The sequence below is a fragment of the Neophocaena asiaeorientalis genome, unplaced genomic scaffold (genome assembly GCF_003031525.2).
Source record: "Neophocaena asiaeorientalis asiaeorientalis breed wild unplaced genomic scaffold, Neophocaena_asiaeorientalis_V1.1 scaffold43, whole genome shotgun sequence".
Taxonomy (NCBI): domain Eukaryota; kingdom Metazoa; phylum Chordata; class Mammalia; order Artiodactyla; family Phocoenidae; genus Neophocaena; species Neophocaena asiaeorientalis.
This window is the reverse complement of record NW_020173674.1, coordinates 10,315,931-10,332,506: the sequence shown is the minus strand read 5'-3', so window position 1 is coordinate 10,332,506 and position 16,576 is coordinate 10,315,931. Positions and strand designations below refer to the sequence as shown.

Here is a 16,576-nt window from a genome sequence, read left to right as displayed (position 1 = left end):
AATTCTCTTTAGAAATCATTATCAAAAAGTGTGCTCACCTGATGTTTCATCTGCATTCACTCATTCATTCAAAAATTACTTACTGAGCAACTGCTAAGTACCAAGTACTAGTCTGGGCTCTAAGAATGTAGTAACATACAGGGCTTCCCTGGTGGCGCAGTGGTTAAGAATCTGCCTGCCAATGCAGGGGACACGGGTTCGAGCCCTGGTCCAGGAAGATCCCACATGCCGTGAAGCAACAAAGTGCATGAGCCACAACTACTGAGCCTGCGCTCTAGAGCCCGTGAGCCACAACTACTGAAGCTCGCACACGTAGAGCCCGCGCTCCACAACAAGAGAAGCCACCGCAGTGTGACGCCCGCGCACTGCAACAAAGAGTAGCCCTCGCTCACCACAACTACAGAAAGCCCGCGTGCAGCAATGAAGACCCAATGCAGCCAAAAATAAATAAATAAATTTATATTTTTAAAAAAAGAGAATGTAGTAACATACAAAACAAAAAAAAAATCCTGTCCATGGGGAACTAACATTCTAGTCAGTGGGAAATAAACAATAGACAAGTAAACAAGTAAAATGTATTAATATACTGAGACTAAAGAACAAGGAATCTGCTTCTGCCATCAATCTGCCTCTAATAAAGTCATGGGGCTACGACTGGGTGTCGTCCTTGCCAATCACACCTGCCCCGGGAGAAGGTGCAAAAGAGGCCACCTTGAGGTAGACTCCTGATTATGAGAAAGTATCTCCTGGTTCCAGTTACTATTGCTGTGTAAGAAACACCCCAAAACTTAATGGTGTAAAACAACCATTTCATTATGCTCACAGATTCTGTGGCACAGAACTTGGACATGGCATAGTGGAGAGAGGTTGTCTCTGCTCCATGATTTCTGGGACCTCTCCTAAGAAGACTCAAAGTTGGCAGTGACCTGACAGGTGGAAGCTAGAATCATCTGGAAGTATCTTTGCTCATGCCTGTCAGACAATGTGGGTTGTCAGCTGGGACATCAGTTGGGCTGTCAGCTGGAGCACCTTCACTGGACTCTGTATGGTCTCTTCACATGGGATGATTTGGGCTTCCTCACTGCATGGCAATTAAGCTCCAAGAGTGAGCACCCCATAATAGCCAGGCAGAAGCACGTGACATTCTTATGATCTAGGCTTAGAAGTCCCAGAGCAACAGTTCTGCCATACTCTTTTGGCCAAGGCAATCACAAAGGTCCTACTACTCAAGGGAAACAGCGTCAAGGTCACACTGATAGAAGAACACATGTATGGGAGGCACCATTGCAGCCAACTTTTTTTTTTTTAATATTTATTTATTTGGCTGCACCGGGTCTTAGTTGTGGCTCGAGGGATCTTTGTTGCCACGTGCAGAATCTTTAATTGCGGCGTGCAGAATCTTTAATTGCGGCATGCAGAATCTTTTAGTTGCGGCATGTGGGATCTGGTTCCCTGACAAGGGATCAAACCCGGGCCACCTGCGTTGGGAGCATGGAGTCTTAACTGCTGGACTACCAGGGAAGTCCCACAGCCAGCTTTTAAAATTGTAATCTCCTACAACTTCTGTGTCTGATTTCCAAGAACAAAAATGTGGGGTATCTAGATCTACCCACAGTCATCTCACAGGCAGAGAACTAAAACAACTCAAGCAGAGAGCGATAATATCTGAGTGTTGTGTAATATGTTATTTTGAAGAGAAAATAAAGGAGCAGCAGAATAACCAAGTAAGCAAAGTTATAATCAGTAAGTTTGATAATAAGTCCTGCTCTGTGTGGAAGGCATACAATTTCTTAACAACATGAAATTTCTGCCTCGGGACTTTTTAAAGAATCGAAAATTAGGCCTAGGCTAAAGAAAGGATTTCTTTTTTATTTAAGTCAAGTGCCTAAAACACAGAAGGCAGAGTGGTATAGGTGAAGGTATACTTGCTTTGGAGGCAGAGTCGTGGATTTGAATTCTCTCTCTGCCTGTCCCCAACTGCCCATCCCTGAACACTTTCCTTCACCTCTAAAAACCAGGGCAGTAGGATTAATTTCCTCATAAGGTTGCCTGAGATTAAATGAGATAATACCTGCAAACGCCCTCCATGCTTGGTAGCCACTGTGGACGGAATCTCTATCATTTAAACTGCCAGTGGAATTGGTATATTTTTGTGTTTTTCTAATCCACAGCAATAAAATGTCTTCTCATCAAATTTGCTATAATTTTTATGTCCTTAAAATTTACCAGAAACACTATGCTTTTAAATCTGTAAGCATATGAAGGGGTCTTTAGGGTGAAATGATCTGTTCCTTTCTATAACGATCCTTCGGTAGAGCAAGCCTTAGGGTGTGGGGTCCAGAAGAATGAGCCTGGCTGATCCACTGGGCTCCAGGAGCATGAGGTTTTTTTGGTGTTTTTCCCTTTGCGGTACGCGGGCCTCCCACTGCCGTGGCCTCTTCCGCCGCGGAGCACAGGCTCCGGACGCGCAGGCTCAGCGGCCATGGCTCACGAGCCCGCCGCTCCGCGACATGTGGGATCCTCCCGGACCGGGGCAGGAACCCCGCGTCTCCTGCATCGGCAGGCGGGCGGACTCTCAACCACTGCGCCACCAGGGAGGCCCGGAGCATGAGGTTTTGGACGCAGTGTGAGAGGAATGGAGAAGCAAGACTACTGACTGAAGGGAAATCTCAGCTTACCAGCTCAGTCTGATACAGGGCTGGTTTTTGTTCACTGCTAGAGTTTGCAGAGGGGGAGAGAGAGCAGAGATTCCCTTGCCAAAGGGCCAGCAGATTCCCATCCTCAAATCAGGGGCCTCGTTGGTCTGTGCTTCAGAAAAGGGGCCTCATAATTTGCGCCTTGGTCACCAAGGCAAGGTCTCCAGGGGTTGCCATGGAGATGAGGCTGCCATATTGGATGGAGGAGACCACCGTCGCTGGAGCAGATATGGCACCGAGGAGGGGCCAGAGCTGCAGAGGAACCAGATGTTAGAGGAAATGAGAGGAGAGGGGTAAGTGAACAGCGAGGAAGGGTGGGGAAGCGAGTCACCGTGAAACTCTGCAGTTATCCTGTGTGTGTGGGTGTGTGGGGAGGTGTGTCTGTCAAGCTCACCTTCCATCCATAAGAATGAAGCCCCCAGCTGTCACCCACGGACACGTGTCCAGGGTCTGTATCTCTGCCATCGAAATCCAGCCCCATGAAACTGAGATGTTTCACAGCCAGGGGATGGTGGCCAGATTTTGAGTTGAGAAGTCCTGAGTTCAGGCTCTGCCACTTAACATTAATGTGGCTCTCAGCAAGGCACGCAACCTCTCTGTGATGCTATTTCCTCACCTGTGAGATAGGGATGATGATTCTTGCTCAGCTTCCTTCAAAGGGTCGTTCTGAGATTCAAGTGTTTAACACAAGTGCCCCAAGACAATGTAAGTGCCATCGAGGCAGGGACCACAACTGCCCTGCTCCCTGCTCTACTCCTAGTGCCTCTCAGAGTAAATATTCAATCAGTATTTGGTGAATGAGTAAACGGTAGGATGATGGGGAACTCAGCCCCAGCCCCGTCCACGAAGGTGAAACAGGAAATCTCTCACTCCCTCCAGCAGGACACAGCTCCCCTAAGTGTGGTCCACGTACCAACAGCAGCATCACCGGGGAGCTTGTAGAAATGCAGAATCCCAGGCCCACCCCAGACCTACTGAATCATCATGTCTGGGGTTTGGGTCCAGAAATCTGGCTTTTAACATGTCTTCTGTGTGATTCCGATGCCCACCCAAGTTTGAGAAGCATTGCTATTGGGCACATTGGGGTGAGGGTGAGATGCGGCACGAGTTGCCATGCCTCCCTTCTCGGGGTGTCTTCCTCCCACCTGGCACAGATGTTTATTCCCCAGCCCACCCCTGCGCTCCCTTCCTGGGCAGCGGACCAGACTGTGGAATCTGGCGAGGGCCCGGGGGTGTGGGAGGGCGGAGGGAGGTCTTGTCGCACCGGCAGTAGCACATCCACCCCTTCCTGTTTCAGCAAAACCTGCAGATGCTGCGAGGGGATCAGGAGATAAGCTTTGCGGGTTCACGAGAGCTTTGCAGAGGGGTCCCTTCCCAATCAAGTCAGCTTCTCTGCACCCTGGCAACGCCCGGGGGTCCCAGGTGCCACTCCTGCCTGTCCTTCCCCCTGGCCCCTCCGCTGAGGTCTCTGCCTCCTCCTCTTGAGGATCTGAAACTCCTCGCGAGCTGCTGGGAATGCGCAGAAAAGATGAACCTCCAAGATTAAGAAAGAACCCATGATAAGAACAGACATGATAACGTCGCTTTTGTTGCAGGTTCTCAGGAAAGCCTGATCCGCGGTGCCCAGAGCAGCTGTTCACACGCCCACAGGAGGAGGGGGCAGCAAAGATCGAAGGAGGAGAACTGGGTCTCCAGAGGGGTCAAAGCAAAATGTAGCATGGCCAAATGACACATTCCGCACTTGTCTAGAAAAGCCAACACTCACGTCCAGGATCCCGGGATCAGCAGCTGGAACCAGACGGTGTTTCAATTGGCAGCTCACTGTTGAGAAAAGAGGGTGGGTGTCTGGCCATACTGAGAGGGACCATGGAGCAGGGAGGTGACAAATCCACTCGGCTCTCTGTGGGACAATCAACCCTGGGTGCCTGCAGGAGCTCTGGACACCACAGTCTGAAGGCTGTAGAGAACCAGTGTCTTCCCCAGAGACTGACCGCTGTGGGAGAGACAGCTGGAGGAGCAGATGTTCAGCCAGGATAAAAGACAATTCTGGGGAAGCTACAGGAAAACTGTCTTCAAATACTTGAGAACCCTGAGTGGAACAGACAGCAGCCTGGACCCACGTGACCCAGTGAAGGGCAGGCGTGGGCAGGTCAAGTGCAGTGATGCCTCCGCCTCGTCGGGGCCTCATCGGGGCCGTGCTCTCACACCAGCCACACTCAGCGATGTCCCCGGCGCCAGATCCACCCTCCCAGACCGAGGAAGTCCTTACACATCCTCAGCCCCCGTCTCCTAGTCCTGAGCACAATGCATGTGAGAGTGAGCGCTTGGGCTTAGAGTCAGGAAGCCCCGAGTTCCAGCCCTGACCTTGCACCTTGCACCCTCTCCTTGGGTCACCCTGTGCCAGATCACAGCCTGTCCCAGCCTTGGATTTCCTCGTTGGTAAACCGCAGATGTTCCTCCCTGCCCGTTCACTTATACAGCAAACACTCATCCAGCATGTGCTGCAACCACCCTCCTGCACCGACGTCCCAGGGGATTCATGAGCACCCAGGGGAGGCCCGGCACTGAGCAAGTGCTCAAGGAGTGCGTCTGGTGTCTGCCAGGACCCATTCCCCAGCCATCTCTGATCTTGGTGCTGAGCAGAGGATACAGGGATACGGGTGCCTGACATCTCAAACCTGATATGTCAAACCCTCTCAACCACAGCACCTGTGGCTGGATGGAGGCTCAATGGCTCTGAGAAGAACACCTGATCTGTATCTCCCGTCATCTGTGGGCACACAGTTTCCTTCAGTCAGCAGATCTCAGGTTACATAAACAAGCCGGTATTGCTGATTCAGCCCACTCCGCCCCGCGCGTGCGCACACAGAGCCTCGGCAGGCCCCTGAGGCGACCTGGCACCGAGCATCTCCCAGTGCGCAGACCAAGATCAGTGTGAGGAGCGGTTGAGGGAGGCCCACGGGAGGGACAGTTGCAAGGCAACTAAGCTTGTCAGCACCGGAAATGTAGTCCTTGTTCGTCGATGTAGAGCTGTGTGACTTTAGGCAAACAGCTTAGCTTTCCTGTGCCTTGGTTTTCTTACACGGATAACAGGGAGATTTACTCTTAAGTGTTGTGGCTCTGCAGTCAGAAGCCCACATGTGGATCCCGCCTCCACCATTTCTCTGCTGTGTGACCTTTACAAGTGTCCCAGCCTCTCTGTGCCTCAGTTTTCTTTATCTGTGAAATGGGAGTAATAACAACAGCACCTGCCACACAGGGGGGTTGTGAGGATTAAGTGGGTTTGTACATATAGAGCACTTGAAAGAATTCCTGGTCCAATAATTGCTTGTCCCAGTGTTTTTGGCTGGGTTCCTCCACAGCTGACTCTGAGACAAGGATTTAAATGCAAATAGTCTATTCAGAAAATGACCCCAGCAAGGGGACTTCCCTGGCTGTCCAGTGGTTAAGACTCCTCACTCCCAATGCAGGGGGCAAGGGTTCCATTGCCTGGTCGGGGAACTAAGATCCCACACGCCACACGGCGCCGCCAAAAAAGAAAGAAAGAAAATGACCCCAGCAAGCACCTATAAGGGAGTGGGAAGCTGAGACAGGAACAGGAGAGAAGCCAAAAGGAGGTGCATGAATGACCAGGTTGCCTTCGTAGAAACTGGGGCTCAATCCTGCTGGGGCCTCTGGGAGACTGTAGAAGACCCACCCCCCTCAGCATCCTTTCCCCCGAGGGCAGGAGGCTGGGATGCCTGCAGTAGACAAAGAGCATATGAGAACAGAGTTCCAATAGCAACTGTCACACCAACCTTTTCTGAAAAATTCAGGAATGTCCCCTGGGCCCCTGCACACCACTTATAATGACAATGACAAACTGAGCCTGGGTGGAAGCGATGGTTCTGGGCCGGAGATCGCTTGATGCCTCCACTGACTAGGGGTCTCCTCACCTGATCTGAAGGATGTCTGTAAAGCATCCCCTGCTCTTACATCACCTGGCAGGGACCTGAGATCACCCTCTGAAGTATTTTAAGCGGAACCAGGATACGACCCAATTGGCATTAGAGAGTGATCCCTCCAGCTGAGGACGGGTGCTCAGGAAGCCAGGAGAGCTGAGGGGACCCAGGGTAGGGCAGGGCAGTGAGGTGGTGTGCCGTCTCCACAGCCCTGGTAATGCATGCCAGGTGTGGATCTGAGTGGCAGGCCATTTCGGCGTCCAGGCTGGGGCAGGGGATTTAAGGAACTGAGAATTGGGGGATTGGAAGAGCTGGCCAAGGAGGGGTCTGAGCTGCTTCTGCAGCGGGGAGCTGCACTGCTGCGCTGGGGCACTGAGACAAAGCCTCACTGCAAGGATTTCCTTGGTCCAGGAGCAAAGGGCCCAAGGCCGCTGAGCCTGCAGGTGGAGTCTCTGAGAGCGGCCAGGAAGGCAGGGACTGACACAGGATTACAGCACAAGGGTGCAACTAATTCTGACAACCTCTAAGGTTAGTGAAGAAGCCTGCCATCGCCTTACCCTTGGGGAGGTGATTTCAACAGGCTAAACTCATCGGGGTGCATTTTGGATGCTGTGTGGCACCAGCCGAGGGGTGAGAGGTGTTAAGGAATCCTCAATCCACTTTTCCGTCCTCCAGGAACCTTGCCTGGGTTTTCCTCCTCCTCACCTCCTCTTGATCAGCAGTCAGGACACCCTGGGGCCCATCTGATACGCTGATACTCTCACTCCTGCTGCTGTGTCCTGTCCGCAGTGACTCAGCAGGTGGGGCTGTGCTCAGCGCTGAAGCTGAGTTAGCAGTAAAGAAGTGAGTTAGCAGCAAAGTTTCTATCCAGCCTTGTCTACAGGCTCCCTGGATCTTTTTCCAATCCTCTTCTCTCCCGAAAATGCGACCCCTTCTACCTTTTTCCGCCTGCACACTCTCTTTCCCCTCGGGAGACTGGGCTCGCAGGCAAGGTGAATACGGATCTCAAGCTGGAACTCATTCTTCAATCACAGGTAAATGAGCCAAAGCGCTTTGCGCATGCGCCCAGTAAACCCAACGCCCGCTCTCCCCGGACTCCTCGCTGAGCCTCTTCGCCCGTCACCAACATGGCCTCCGAGGCAGCAGCCCCTCCTGCCCGGCGCAGACGTAGCGGGGTTATAACGTCATAGGACGGCGCCAGTAGTCCCAGAGGCTGCACGTGGGCTCGCGTTTGGAAACTCTGCACGGGCCATGGATACGCCGCTGAGGCGCAGCCGGCGGCTGGAAGGACTAAAGCCTGAATCCCCCGAGAACCCCACCTCAGTTCTGCGGGCGAGACGGGCCCTTGTGGAGTTCGAGTCGAACCCAGAAGAAAGGAGAGACCCTTCGCCCGGGTCTCCTCGGAGTGTGCCGCCACCTGGCCTGGAGTCTCCCAGACGTCAGCCGGAGACAAGCCCTGAATCACCCAGTTTACGGGAGGAGGCAGGCTTGGGGTCCCCCCGAGAGCAGCCAGAGCCGGGCCCAGGGTCGCCCCAGCGTCAGCGAGACCCAGGCCTGGAGTCGCCCCAAAGACAGCCGGAATCGAGTCCTGAATTCTCCCGACTTCAGCCACAGCCAAGTAGGGAGTCACCAAAGTTTTCCCAGGACCGAGAAGAAGCGGATTCGGAGTCGCCCAAGAGTAAGGAGGAGCCGACCCCGGGGTCCCCCCGACATCAGTTGCAGCCGAGCCCAGGGTCACTAGAGCCTTACCCCGGTCAGCAAGCGCCGGGTCCCGAGCCCTCTCAGCCACTGCAGGAGCTGACACCCCAGTCGCCCGGCTCCCCACGGGATCAGCGTGAGCCGAGCAAGCCACCGCCGGCCGGGCAGCCGGAGAGAGACGGCCTCGGGCCAAAGAAGCGAGAAGGTTCTTCAGCCCAGGCCGCAGCGTCCAAGAAACCGAAGAAGGAGGAGGTTCCTAAAATCCCGAAGGGGAAGCCCAAGTCTGGACGGGTGTGGAAGGACCGCTCAAAGAAGAGGTGAGGTGGGGGACAGCTGGGCAGGGATGGGGTTCTGTGTGGTGCTGGAGCCTGGATGCAGCCAGGAGATAGCCCGTAGGTTGGAGAGATCTCACATCACTGGGGGAGTCACACAAAGAGGTTAGTTTCAGGTGCAAAGTGATTCAGTTATACATATACATGTATCTGTTCTTTTTCAAATTCTTTTCCCATTTAGGTTGTTACATACTATTGAGCAGAGTTCCCTGTGCTCTATAGTAGGTCCTCGTTGGTTATCTGTTTTAAATATAGCAGTGTGTATGTGTCCATCCCAAACTCCCTAACTATCCCTTCTAAAGGGTAGGCGTGAGGTCTTGTCTTTCTGTGCCGCGGGCAGTAAGTGCTCAATTAAATGCTTGTTGAGTGAAGGAACAAAGAGGCGCAACTGAAGAAGGAAATGTTTAGGCTGCCAGGAAGAAGAGGTGGGGTCCAGTTAATGTTTTAGCTACTGGGAACCACTGGGCAGACAGGAATTCGTGGCTGTGAGGGCCCATAGGGGAAGGCAGTGATTTTACGGAAGAAGCGGACATTTACTAAGGGATGACTGATGCGTCAAGCTTTGTGCTAGGCCTTTTGCAGATGTCATTTTGCTGACCCCCTAAACCCCAAGGCGGTGGGCATTATTCCCCTTCCCCAAGCCCCTCCCCCCTTAAACAGAGAAGAAACTGAAACTGAGGGAGTGATTTCCTACAAGTCACCAATCAGAGACTTTGAAGATGGAGCGACTGTTGGACTTGGAGAAGTGGGTGGTGGTGCTGCCCCTCCACCTCGGTCCCAGCAGGTCCCAGAGAATGGTGGGGCCACTGATGGCCATGTGGGACCAGTTGAAGAGGTTGGTTCCGGTGGGGAGAGGATGGTGAGCAAGTTGAGTATGGGAGCCTGGAGTCCTGGTACTCAGGAGGTGGACGGCGGGGAAAGGAGCTCACTGAGCGTGAGGAGGCTGCTCCGACACACAGGCCAGGAGAAGAGAGGGTCAGCACAGGATACCAAGAAGCAAGAGAAAGGGTATTTTGTCCCAGCTTCCTGCCCGAGCTGAAATGCTTCCCAGCTTCCTGTTGTTTGCTTGGAGCTGCGCTCCAGACGTCTTCCTCTCCCCTGCCATCTCTGCCATCACTAAGTCTCCCACAGTGACCTCCCCTCTGTGTGCCCCCTGTAGGTGACGCTCCCTCCCAGCTCAGGGCCTTTGCACATGCTGTTCCTTCTGTTGAAAGGCTCCTCCCGTGGCCATTCCCTGCTCCTCTTCCAGGGCTCCACTTAAACATGCACCCCCTGGGAAAAGCCCTCTTTGTGCAACCCAACCAAGGTTAAGTCCTCAAGCTATGTGTTGTCATTGTACCTTGTATCTTTTGTAACACACCCATTTGCACAAATGCTTGTTTACTTGTGTGATTCTTGTCAGCTGCCAGCTTCCCCTCTAGACCAGAGGCTCCAGGAGAGTGAGGATTTACCTACAGTGGCTAGATTCTCCCCAGCGCCCAGCACATGGTAGGCACCTCAGTGCCTACCTCAAACAAGTAGATGAATGAGAACAGAAGGTAGTTCATTCGTTCAACCAGTTTATATTTCATTGAGCTAGGATCTGGGGGTAAACATGGCTATAAACAAAACATTCTAGTTGTGAGAAATGGGTAACCAACACGTAATATATACATATATCAGTAATTAGGGCAATACAGGAAAATAACAAAGCAAGAGGTGCAGGGCGTTGCCACAGTGATTACAGATGGCTTCACTGCCACAGGGATGTGAGCAGAGGCCTGAATGAACGTACTGGGAAAGAGTACCCAGGCAAGGGGAACAGAAAGTCCAGAGGCCTCGTCACTGGGCACAAGGGGAGCGGTAGGAGGTGAGTGAGGTCAGAGTGGTCACAGGGCCAGGTCACGTGGGCCCTTGCAGGGACCTGAGTGAGCGTAAGAGCCATGGGATGTGTTGAGCAAAAGAGTGACGCGATCTGACCTCTGCAAGGACCGGTCTGGCCTGTGGAGAACAGACCTTTAGGAGGGCAGAGGGGAGACCAGGGAGACCAGTAAGGAAGCTGCCGCCGTAGAATGAAAGCGCCTTCAGAAGCGGCGCCAGGCCTGCGGATAAGGGCCGGAGGGGCTGTTGAATGGGTGTTTGCGACCTTTGAGGAAGCAGCTTCAGCAGTTGGTGAGTGAGCCCCGAGAAGGCAGGGGCAGCACCTGCTGGAGGTGGGGGCGGGGGGTAGGCAGAACCAGGCTGAGGACGGACAGGCGTGGGGTCAGGGTCCAGGCTGTATGTGCAGACTCTTGGGGAGCAAGAAAGGGGAAAGATGAACCCGAAGAGCCGTATTGACCTTCCCCAGGGGCGGGAGTGGGCTCGGCCTGGTGCCCACTGCAGCCCACTGCTGTGACCGCTTGGGGCATGGTAGAGTGGACGTGGGTAAACAGGAGCTCTTTTGGAAGTCAAGAAATTATCGAGGGAGGCGGAAAGGCCACTACGAAAGGAAGTGCTGAGGGGGAAAGAAGGCCCGTGGGACACCCGAACAGGCTTCAAATCGTTCAAGGAGAAAGCTTCCGGAAAAGGGGCGGCACGGCTGCATGAACCCCCAAGCCCTCATCACCAGTCTCGGCAGCCCTCAGCCTTTTCCTGGTCTAGTGTCCTCTTGCTCCTTGACGTTTTTCCGTCTTCCCGGAATGTTTTACAGCACATCCTCGATTTATCGTCCACCCCTAGATCCTGGCGGTGTGCATTCTTACAGAGGTAACCTCGCTTCTGTGACCGTGTCACTATCACTTTAGAAAATCAAGACTTCCCTGAGGTTCCCTAGCACCCACTCCATTTTCACATTTCCCCTGCTGGGACAGAGGTTCTGAATCACTGCAGGGGACCGTGACCATTTGCGCTGTTCTGAGATGACATGGGCGCCCCAGTAGGGAGTGAGCCCCCTCTCCAGAGGCGTCCACGCCCAGCCCTCTGCGCTCGGCCGGAGCAGAGGAGCTTGGCGGTGGAGGCCGTGCGGCCCGGACTCTGGTCACAGACGGCTGCTCAGGAGCAAGGTGACCTTGGGCAATTCCTTAACCTCTCTGAGGCTTTGTTTGCTCCTCTATAAACTGGAGGGAACAGGAGTTCCCACCTCAGGTACGTAACCAGGGCTTAAGAAATGGCAGTGGGCGTGATCAGGGCCCTTTCCTGCTCCAAGTTTCTACAGACCCGGAGGGTCGACTGCCGGGCAAGCAGGCAGGTAGGGAAGGAGGCCCAGAGGGAGGGCACCGGGGCATCCCGCGGACTCCAAGAGCATCCAGTGTCCCCCATGCAGGTTCTCCCAGATGGTTCAGGACAAGCCCCTGCGCACATCCTGGCGGCGGAAGATGCAGGACCGGCAGGAGAGGAAGCAGGCCAAGGACTTCGCCCGGCGCCTGCAGGAGGAGAAGGAGCGGCGCCGGCAGGTGAGGGGCCGGCCACGCCGGGGTGGGAGGGGCTTGGTCAAGAGCCGTTCTCCAGGACTTCCCTGGTGGTGCAGTCGTTGAGAGTCCGCCTGCCGATGCAGGGGATACGGGTTCGTGCCCCGGTCCGGGAGGATCCCACGTGCTGCGGAGTGGCTGGGCCCGTGAGCCATGGCCACCGAGCCTGCGCGTCCGGAGCCTGTGCTCCGCAACGGGAGAGGCCGCAACAGTGAGAGGCCCGCGTACCGCAAAAAAGAAAAAAAAAAAAAGAGCCGTTCTCCAGCCTCGGGGCCCCGGGGAAGGGTGGGAAGGGCATACAGATTGGAGGCCTCATTGGGGTGTTGCTGGCATTCCCCAAGACACAGCTGCTACACATCAGCGGAGTGGACGGCCTGCGCGTTCCTCCAGCTCTCCCTCACGCTCATCTCAGGGCCACAGGTGCCCTGTTAGAGGTTCACGCCCAACCTCTCTTAGCCTCCAGGAAGCCCCAGCAGGCAGACAGGGAGGTGGTGGTGTAGATCCACCAGGAGCGGACTTCTCAGTGGGACGTCACTCGCCTTGTGGTCCCCAGGCCACCGGAGGAGTCAGACACCTCGCCCCCAGCCTGCAGTCCCTGCCTGGACATGAGGGGAGGGGGTGGGTCAGCCACTTGGTCATCTGTCCCCTGCTTTGAGTTGCCCCAGCTCAGCCTACGGCCGAGACCCTGCAGACTGTGTGGCATCCACCTTGTGCTGAGGCCTTATCTAGCTTCCTGTGTGGCCGTGGCTCCCTCTTGGGCAAGAGAGAACCTTCTTGTCACCGTCCCCTCTAGAGGTGCCCCTGCCCAGCCCCCAGTCCAGACCTTCCCCTGCGCCTCCGGGAGCTCAAGTGTCACTTCTCCTTTCTCCCTCCGGGCCCAAGCCACCCCTACCCTGTGTTGCCAAAGACGAGGGAGGCCCCTGACCATGCACAGCCTTGGGGCCACCGTCCCTGCCCTGCCCCACCAGGGACAGCAGTCAGCGTAGCCATTCCCAAGGAAGACTCCGTCTGCATTCATCTTCTAAGTGTTCCCAGTGGGCCAGTACTGTTCCAAGCCCTGTATGTGTGTTCATTCATTTAGTCCTCAAAACAATCTTATGTAATTATCTTCACTTTAAAGATGGGAGGTTGAGGCACAGAGCTTAAACCACTTGGCCAAGGTCACACATTTAGGAAGTAGCAGAGTCAGGATTCAAACCGGGACCAGATGCTCCGGAGCCTCTTCTCTGCAGCCTCCACCCTTCCCCGTCCTGCGCCAGGGTGAACCTAGGAGGCCAGCCCTCACCCCAGCCCTTGCGTTCTAGGGGCTCGTGGGCTTCAAGGGGAGAGGGGAGACTGAGAGGACGGGAATGAGGGAAAGGGCCAGCCACCCCTTCTCCCCAGGCAGTTGATGAGGGCCGTGGTAAGAGGAACCACCGTCTACATGGGCCTGAGTTTCCAGGTGGGGTGCCACCTGTGTCTTACCCCGCCCCTCCCCCTCCAACCCCAGTGTCCTCAGCCACCTGACCAGGTGCCCCCCTTCTCAGGTGAAGTCAGGAACTGCCCACCGGAGTGGGCCTCTGGATGCTGGTCCCAGGGGCACAGGGATGGTTCCTTGCTGCCTCTCCACCCCCCAGCACCAGGAACAACCTGGAGCCGGGATAAGTGGGCCTTTTGCCCTCCTCCCTGGGAATTCTGTCAGCTCTCACTGCCTGGGAGACCAGGGCCGCCTCGGCTCCCAGACCCAATCCCCTTCCCCTGTGTGTCCAGGAGAAGAAGCAGCGCCGCGCCGAGAACCTGAAACGCCGCCTGGAGAATGAGCGGAAGGCGGAGATCGTCCAAGTGGTGAGCGTTGCCCTGCTTGCGGGACGGGACGCGGCCAGGCTGAATGTCGTGTTCCAGACACCCCGGCACCCCTGCTTCACGGCCCCCGCTCGTGCCGCAGTCCCAGGCCCCCCGCGGTGGCTTCCCTTTCCCCAGGGAGCAGGGCGGGGACCCCAGCCACGCTAACGCCCTCCCTTCAACCTCCCCCAGATCCGAAACCCCGCCAAGCTCAGGCGAGCGAAGAAGCAGCAGCTGCGCTCCATTGAGAAGCGCGACACGCTGGCCCAGCTGCAGGAGCAGCCGCCACGGCGGCCAGCGGCCAAGGTCTGAGCTCAGCGTGGCCGAGGCCAAGCACCGTGTCACACATGGCGGCCACACGCCTCCGCTGACCCAGCACTCCAGCTCCATGGCTCCACCCGAGACGGGGCTCTGAGCCTTCAAAAGGGGTCACAGGCAGGTCTTTGTGGCACAGAGACCCAGAGGTAGCCTGGGACCTGGCAGAGACTGGAGGAGGGAGGAGGGTCAGCTCGCTCCTCCGCCCCCCTTCCGTGCCTCCCAAACAGGGGCTCCACCGAGACGGGGCTCTGAGCCTTCCAAAGGGCGCACAGAGCCGCAGAGGTAGCCTGGGACCTGGCAGAGACTGGAGGGAGGAGGGTCAGCTCGCTCCTCTCCAAGTGCCTTCAAACCACGGAGAGTAATTTCTGGTTCCTCAGGGAGCTGGTGACTGGCAGTGTCTCCCCAAAATATGTATGTTCTGTCTCAGAGTCCTGGGTCTAACCCAGGCCAGGAGGCCAGAAGTCAGGAATCCACCTCCCCCCTGACACAGCTCCCCAAAGGCTGCTCTGGCTCCCTCTGCATCCCACTGACCCTGCCACCCAGCAGACTGAATCCAGCTCTGCCCCACTTTTCAACACTTAAGGTTAAAATGGGGAGGTTGCAGGGGGCAGGGTCTCTCTAGCTCCCCCTTTCCTGTACCAGACTCTGCAGAAGCCCCAGAGATCTGATTAACTCATGCCACCCAGTCTACAGCAGAAATATTTATTGAAGGCCTGCTGTGTACAGGCATAATTCCAGGTGCCAGGGAATACAGACAAAAGTCCCTGCCCTCAAGGATCTTTCATTCTGGTGGAGAAAACATAATAAACAAGTAAAATGTACTGTGTGTCAGTTGGCGCCAAGTGCTCGGTGAAGCAGGGGAGCGGGTAGGAGGGAGCACGGGCGAGGTCGAGATGGGATGTCCGTCGACCGCTCCATTTGCCAAGCGCTTGCTGTGGGCCGGGCCCTGCCTGGCACTGAGAGTAAACGCTGGGAGCTCAGCTGCGAGTGGTGGCACAGGGAACACTGGACCAAGATCCCAGGAGAGTTTCTCCTCTGGCTCTTCCACTGACGTTCCATCCACCAAACGTGTACCGCACCAACTCTGCACCCGGCCCTGGGATGCTGAGCTAAACAGACATGGTAGAGTGGAGATGCTATGGTAAGTTACCCCTCGCGCCTACAAATTGGGGGTCACTGCTGCAGCCCTGTGCGGTCGGGAGGGAGGTGGGTGCTGCACAGATCTAGGGATTACCAGCATTGCTCAGAGGGCGTCCCAGGGAACTGTAGGCTGGCACATGGGTCAGATGAGCTAGGAAATATCACCGGCTGTGGTCACGGAGGTTGCGGGGCTCATCCAAACACTAAAGACCTTCAATAAGGATGTCCATTGCACTTTGATTAGCACAGGTTTCCCAAACTTTTGACTATAGCACCCCTTGCTTTTTCCACTTTGGGCAATGCTGGGTCGGACAGGTAGAGATGGGGGCCCCCATGCAGCTGCTATCTGAAGGACCTTAGGTATGTGAGGGGTGCCCTTTCACCTACTAAATAGTAATTGAACAGGTAATGCCTAATGGTTGGTATGCAGTCCCTGCACCTTGGGCAGGTTACCTAACCTCCCTGCACCTCAGTTTGCACATGGTAAAAAGTGGGGCTAATAGAACCTGCCCCTGGAGATTGTGGGATAAAGCGTGTAGTTAAGTAAAGCGCAACTAAATGACCAAAGCGAGAAGGTTAGACTGGAAGTGCTTCCCAAACTTTTCCTCTCTTGCTTTCTACTCCAAAACTACATCACTGGTTTAATGTAAAAATCCACCCCACCCATCATCTGCTAAAAGCAGCTTTAGGGAGATGCGTCCTGTGTACCTTGGGGCGTCCACTACCCTAGTTTGAGATGTCTTAGCGTTTTAACTTCGCATTACTCAGAGTGTGGTCCCATCGCCTCCTGGAAGCTTGTTAGAAATGCAGATTGTCAGCACACCCGCCCGGCGGCCCGTTCAAGCAGACAGGATCCCTGGGTGACTACCGCATAAGAAAGTTTGAGAAGCACGGCTTTAGCTCACTTCGTTTCTGAAAAGGATACACTGAGTCACGTGGGGCGCTTTAACATGCAGATTCCTTAGCCTCCGACTAAACGTCCGGGCCCTGGGGAAGCTGCTGCAATCGCTCCCTGCTCTTGCCTCCCGGGGGCGGGGGGAGAATGGTCCGAGCCTGGCGATCCCCGGCCCGTGCCTCCTACGCCGAGGTGGTGCTCAGCGCCCGGTTCAGGGGGCCCCGCTCCTCCTGGGATCGGGCTCGGGCCCGGTCCCGCTGCGGGGGCGCCGCGCGGCCACCCCGCAGCCAGCCGAGCAGGCCTGCGGGGA

General features: G+C 55.4%; 2 protein-coding genes across 5 annotated transcripts in view; one reads left to right on the top strand and one right to left on the bottom strand.

The window, feature by feature from the left end:
* The first annotated feature begins 7,490 nt into the window (after positions 1 to 7,490).
* Positions 7,491 to 14,431, top strand: CCDC86 (coiled-coil domain containing 86). Its single transcript, XM_024749309.1, has 4 exons — positions 7,491 to 8,652; positions 11,948 to 12,077; positions 13,842 to 13,916; positions 14,106 to 14,431. The coding sequence occupies exons 1-4, from the start codon at positions 7,889 to 7,891 to the stop codon at positions 14,223 to 14,225; spliced, it is 1,089 nt and encodes a 362-aa protein (XP_024605077.1). The 5' UTR covers positions 7,491 to 7,888; the 3' UTR covers positions 14,226 to 14,431.
* A 133-nt stretch (positions 14,432 to 14,564) lies between these two features.
* Positions 14,565 to 16,576, bottom strand: part of PTGDR2 (prostaglandin D2 receptor 2) — a 5,775-nt gene continuing 3,763 nt past the window's right edge. For 3 of the 4 annotated variants that reach the window (XM_024749456.1, XM_024749455.1, XM_024749457.1), the window contains exon 2: positions 14,565 to 16,576. This exon is cut by the window's right edge and continues 954 nt beyond it. In XM_024749456.1, the coding sequence (XP_024605224.1) occupies positions 16,449 to 16,576 (128 nt within the window). In that variant the 3' untranslated portion in view covers positions 14,565 to 16,448. The other variant, XR_003003709.1, reaches the window with a different exon arrangement.

What these genes read in the sequence shown, in the direction of transcription:
- CCDC86 (XM_024749309.1), top strand. Translation starts at nt 7,889, where the DNA reads ATGGATACGCCGCTGAGGCGCAGCCGGCGGCTGGAAGGACTAAAGCCT. An exon ending in AGAAGGAGCGGCGCCGGCAG is followed by an intron (nt 12,078 to 13,841) that starts GTGAGGGGCCGG and finishes CTGTGTGTCCAG; the next exon opens with GAGAAGAAGCAGCGCCGCGC. An exon ending in AGGCGGAGATCGTCCAAGTG is followed by an intron (nt 13,917 to 14,105) that starts GTGAGCGTTGCC and finishes AACCTCCCCCAG; the next exon opens with ATCCGAAACCCCGCCAAGCT.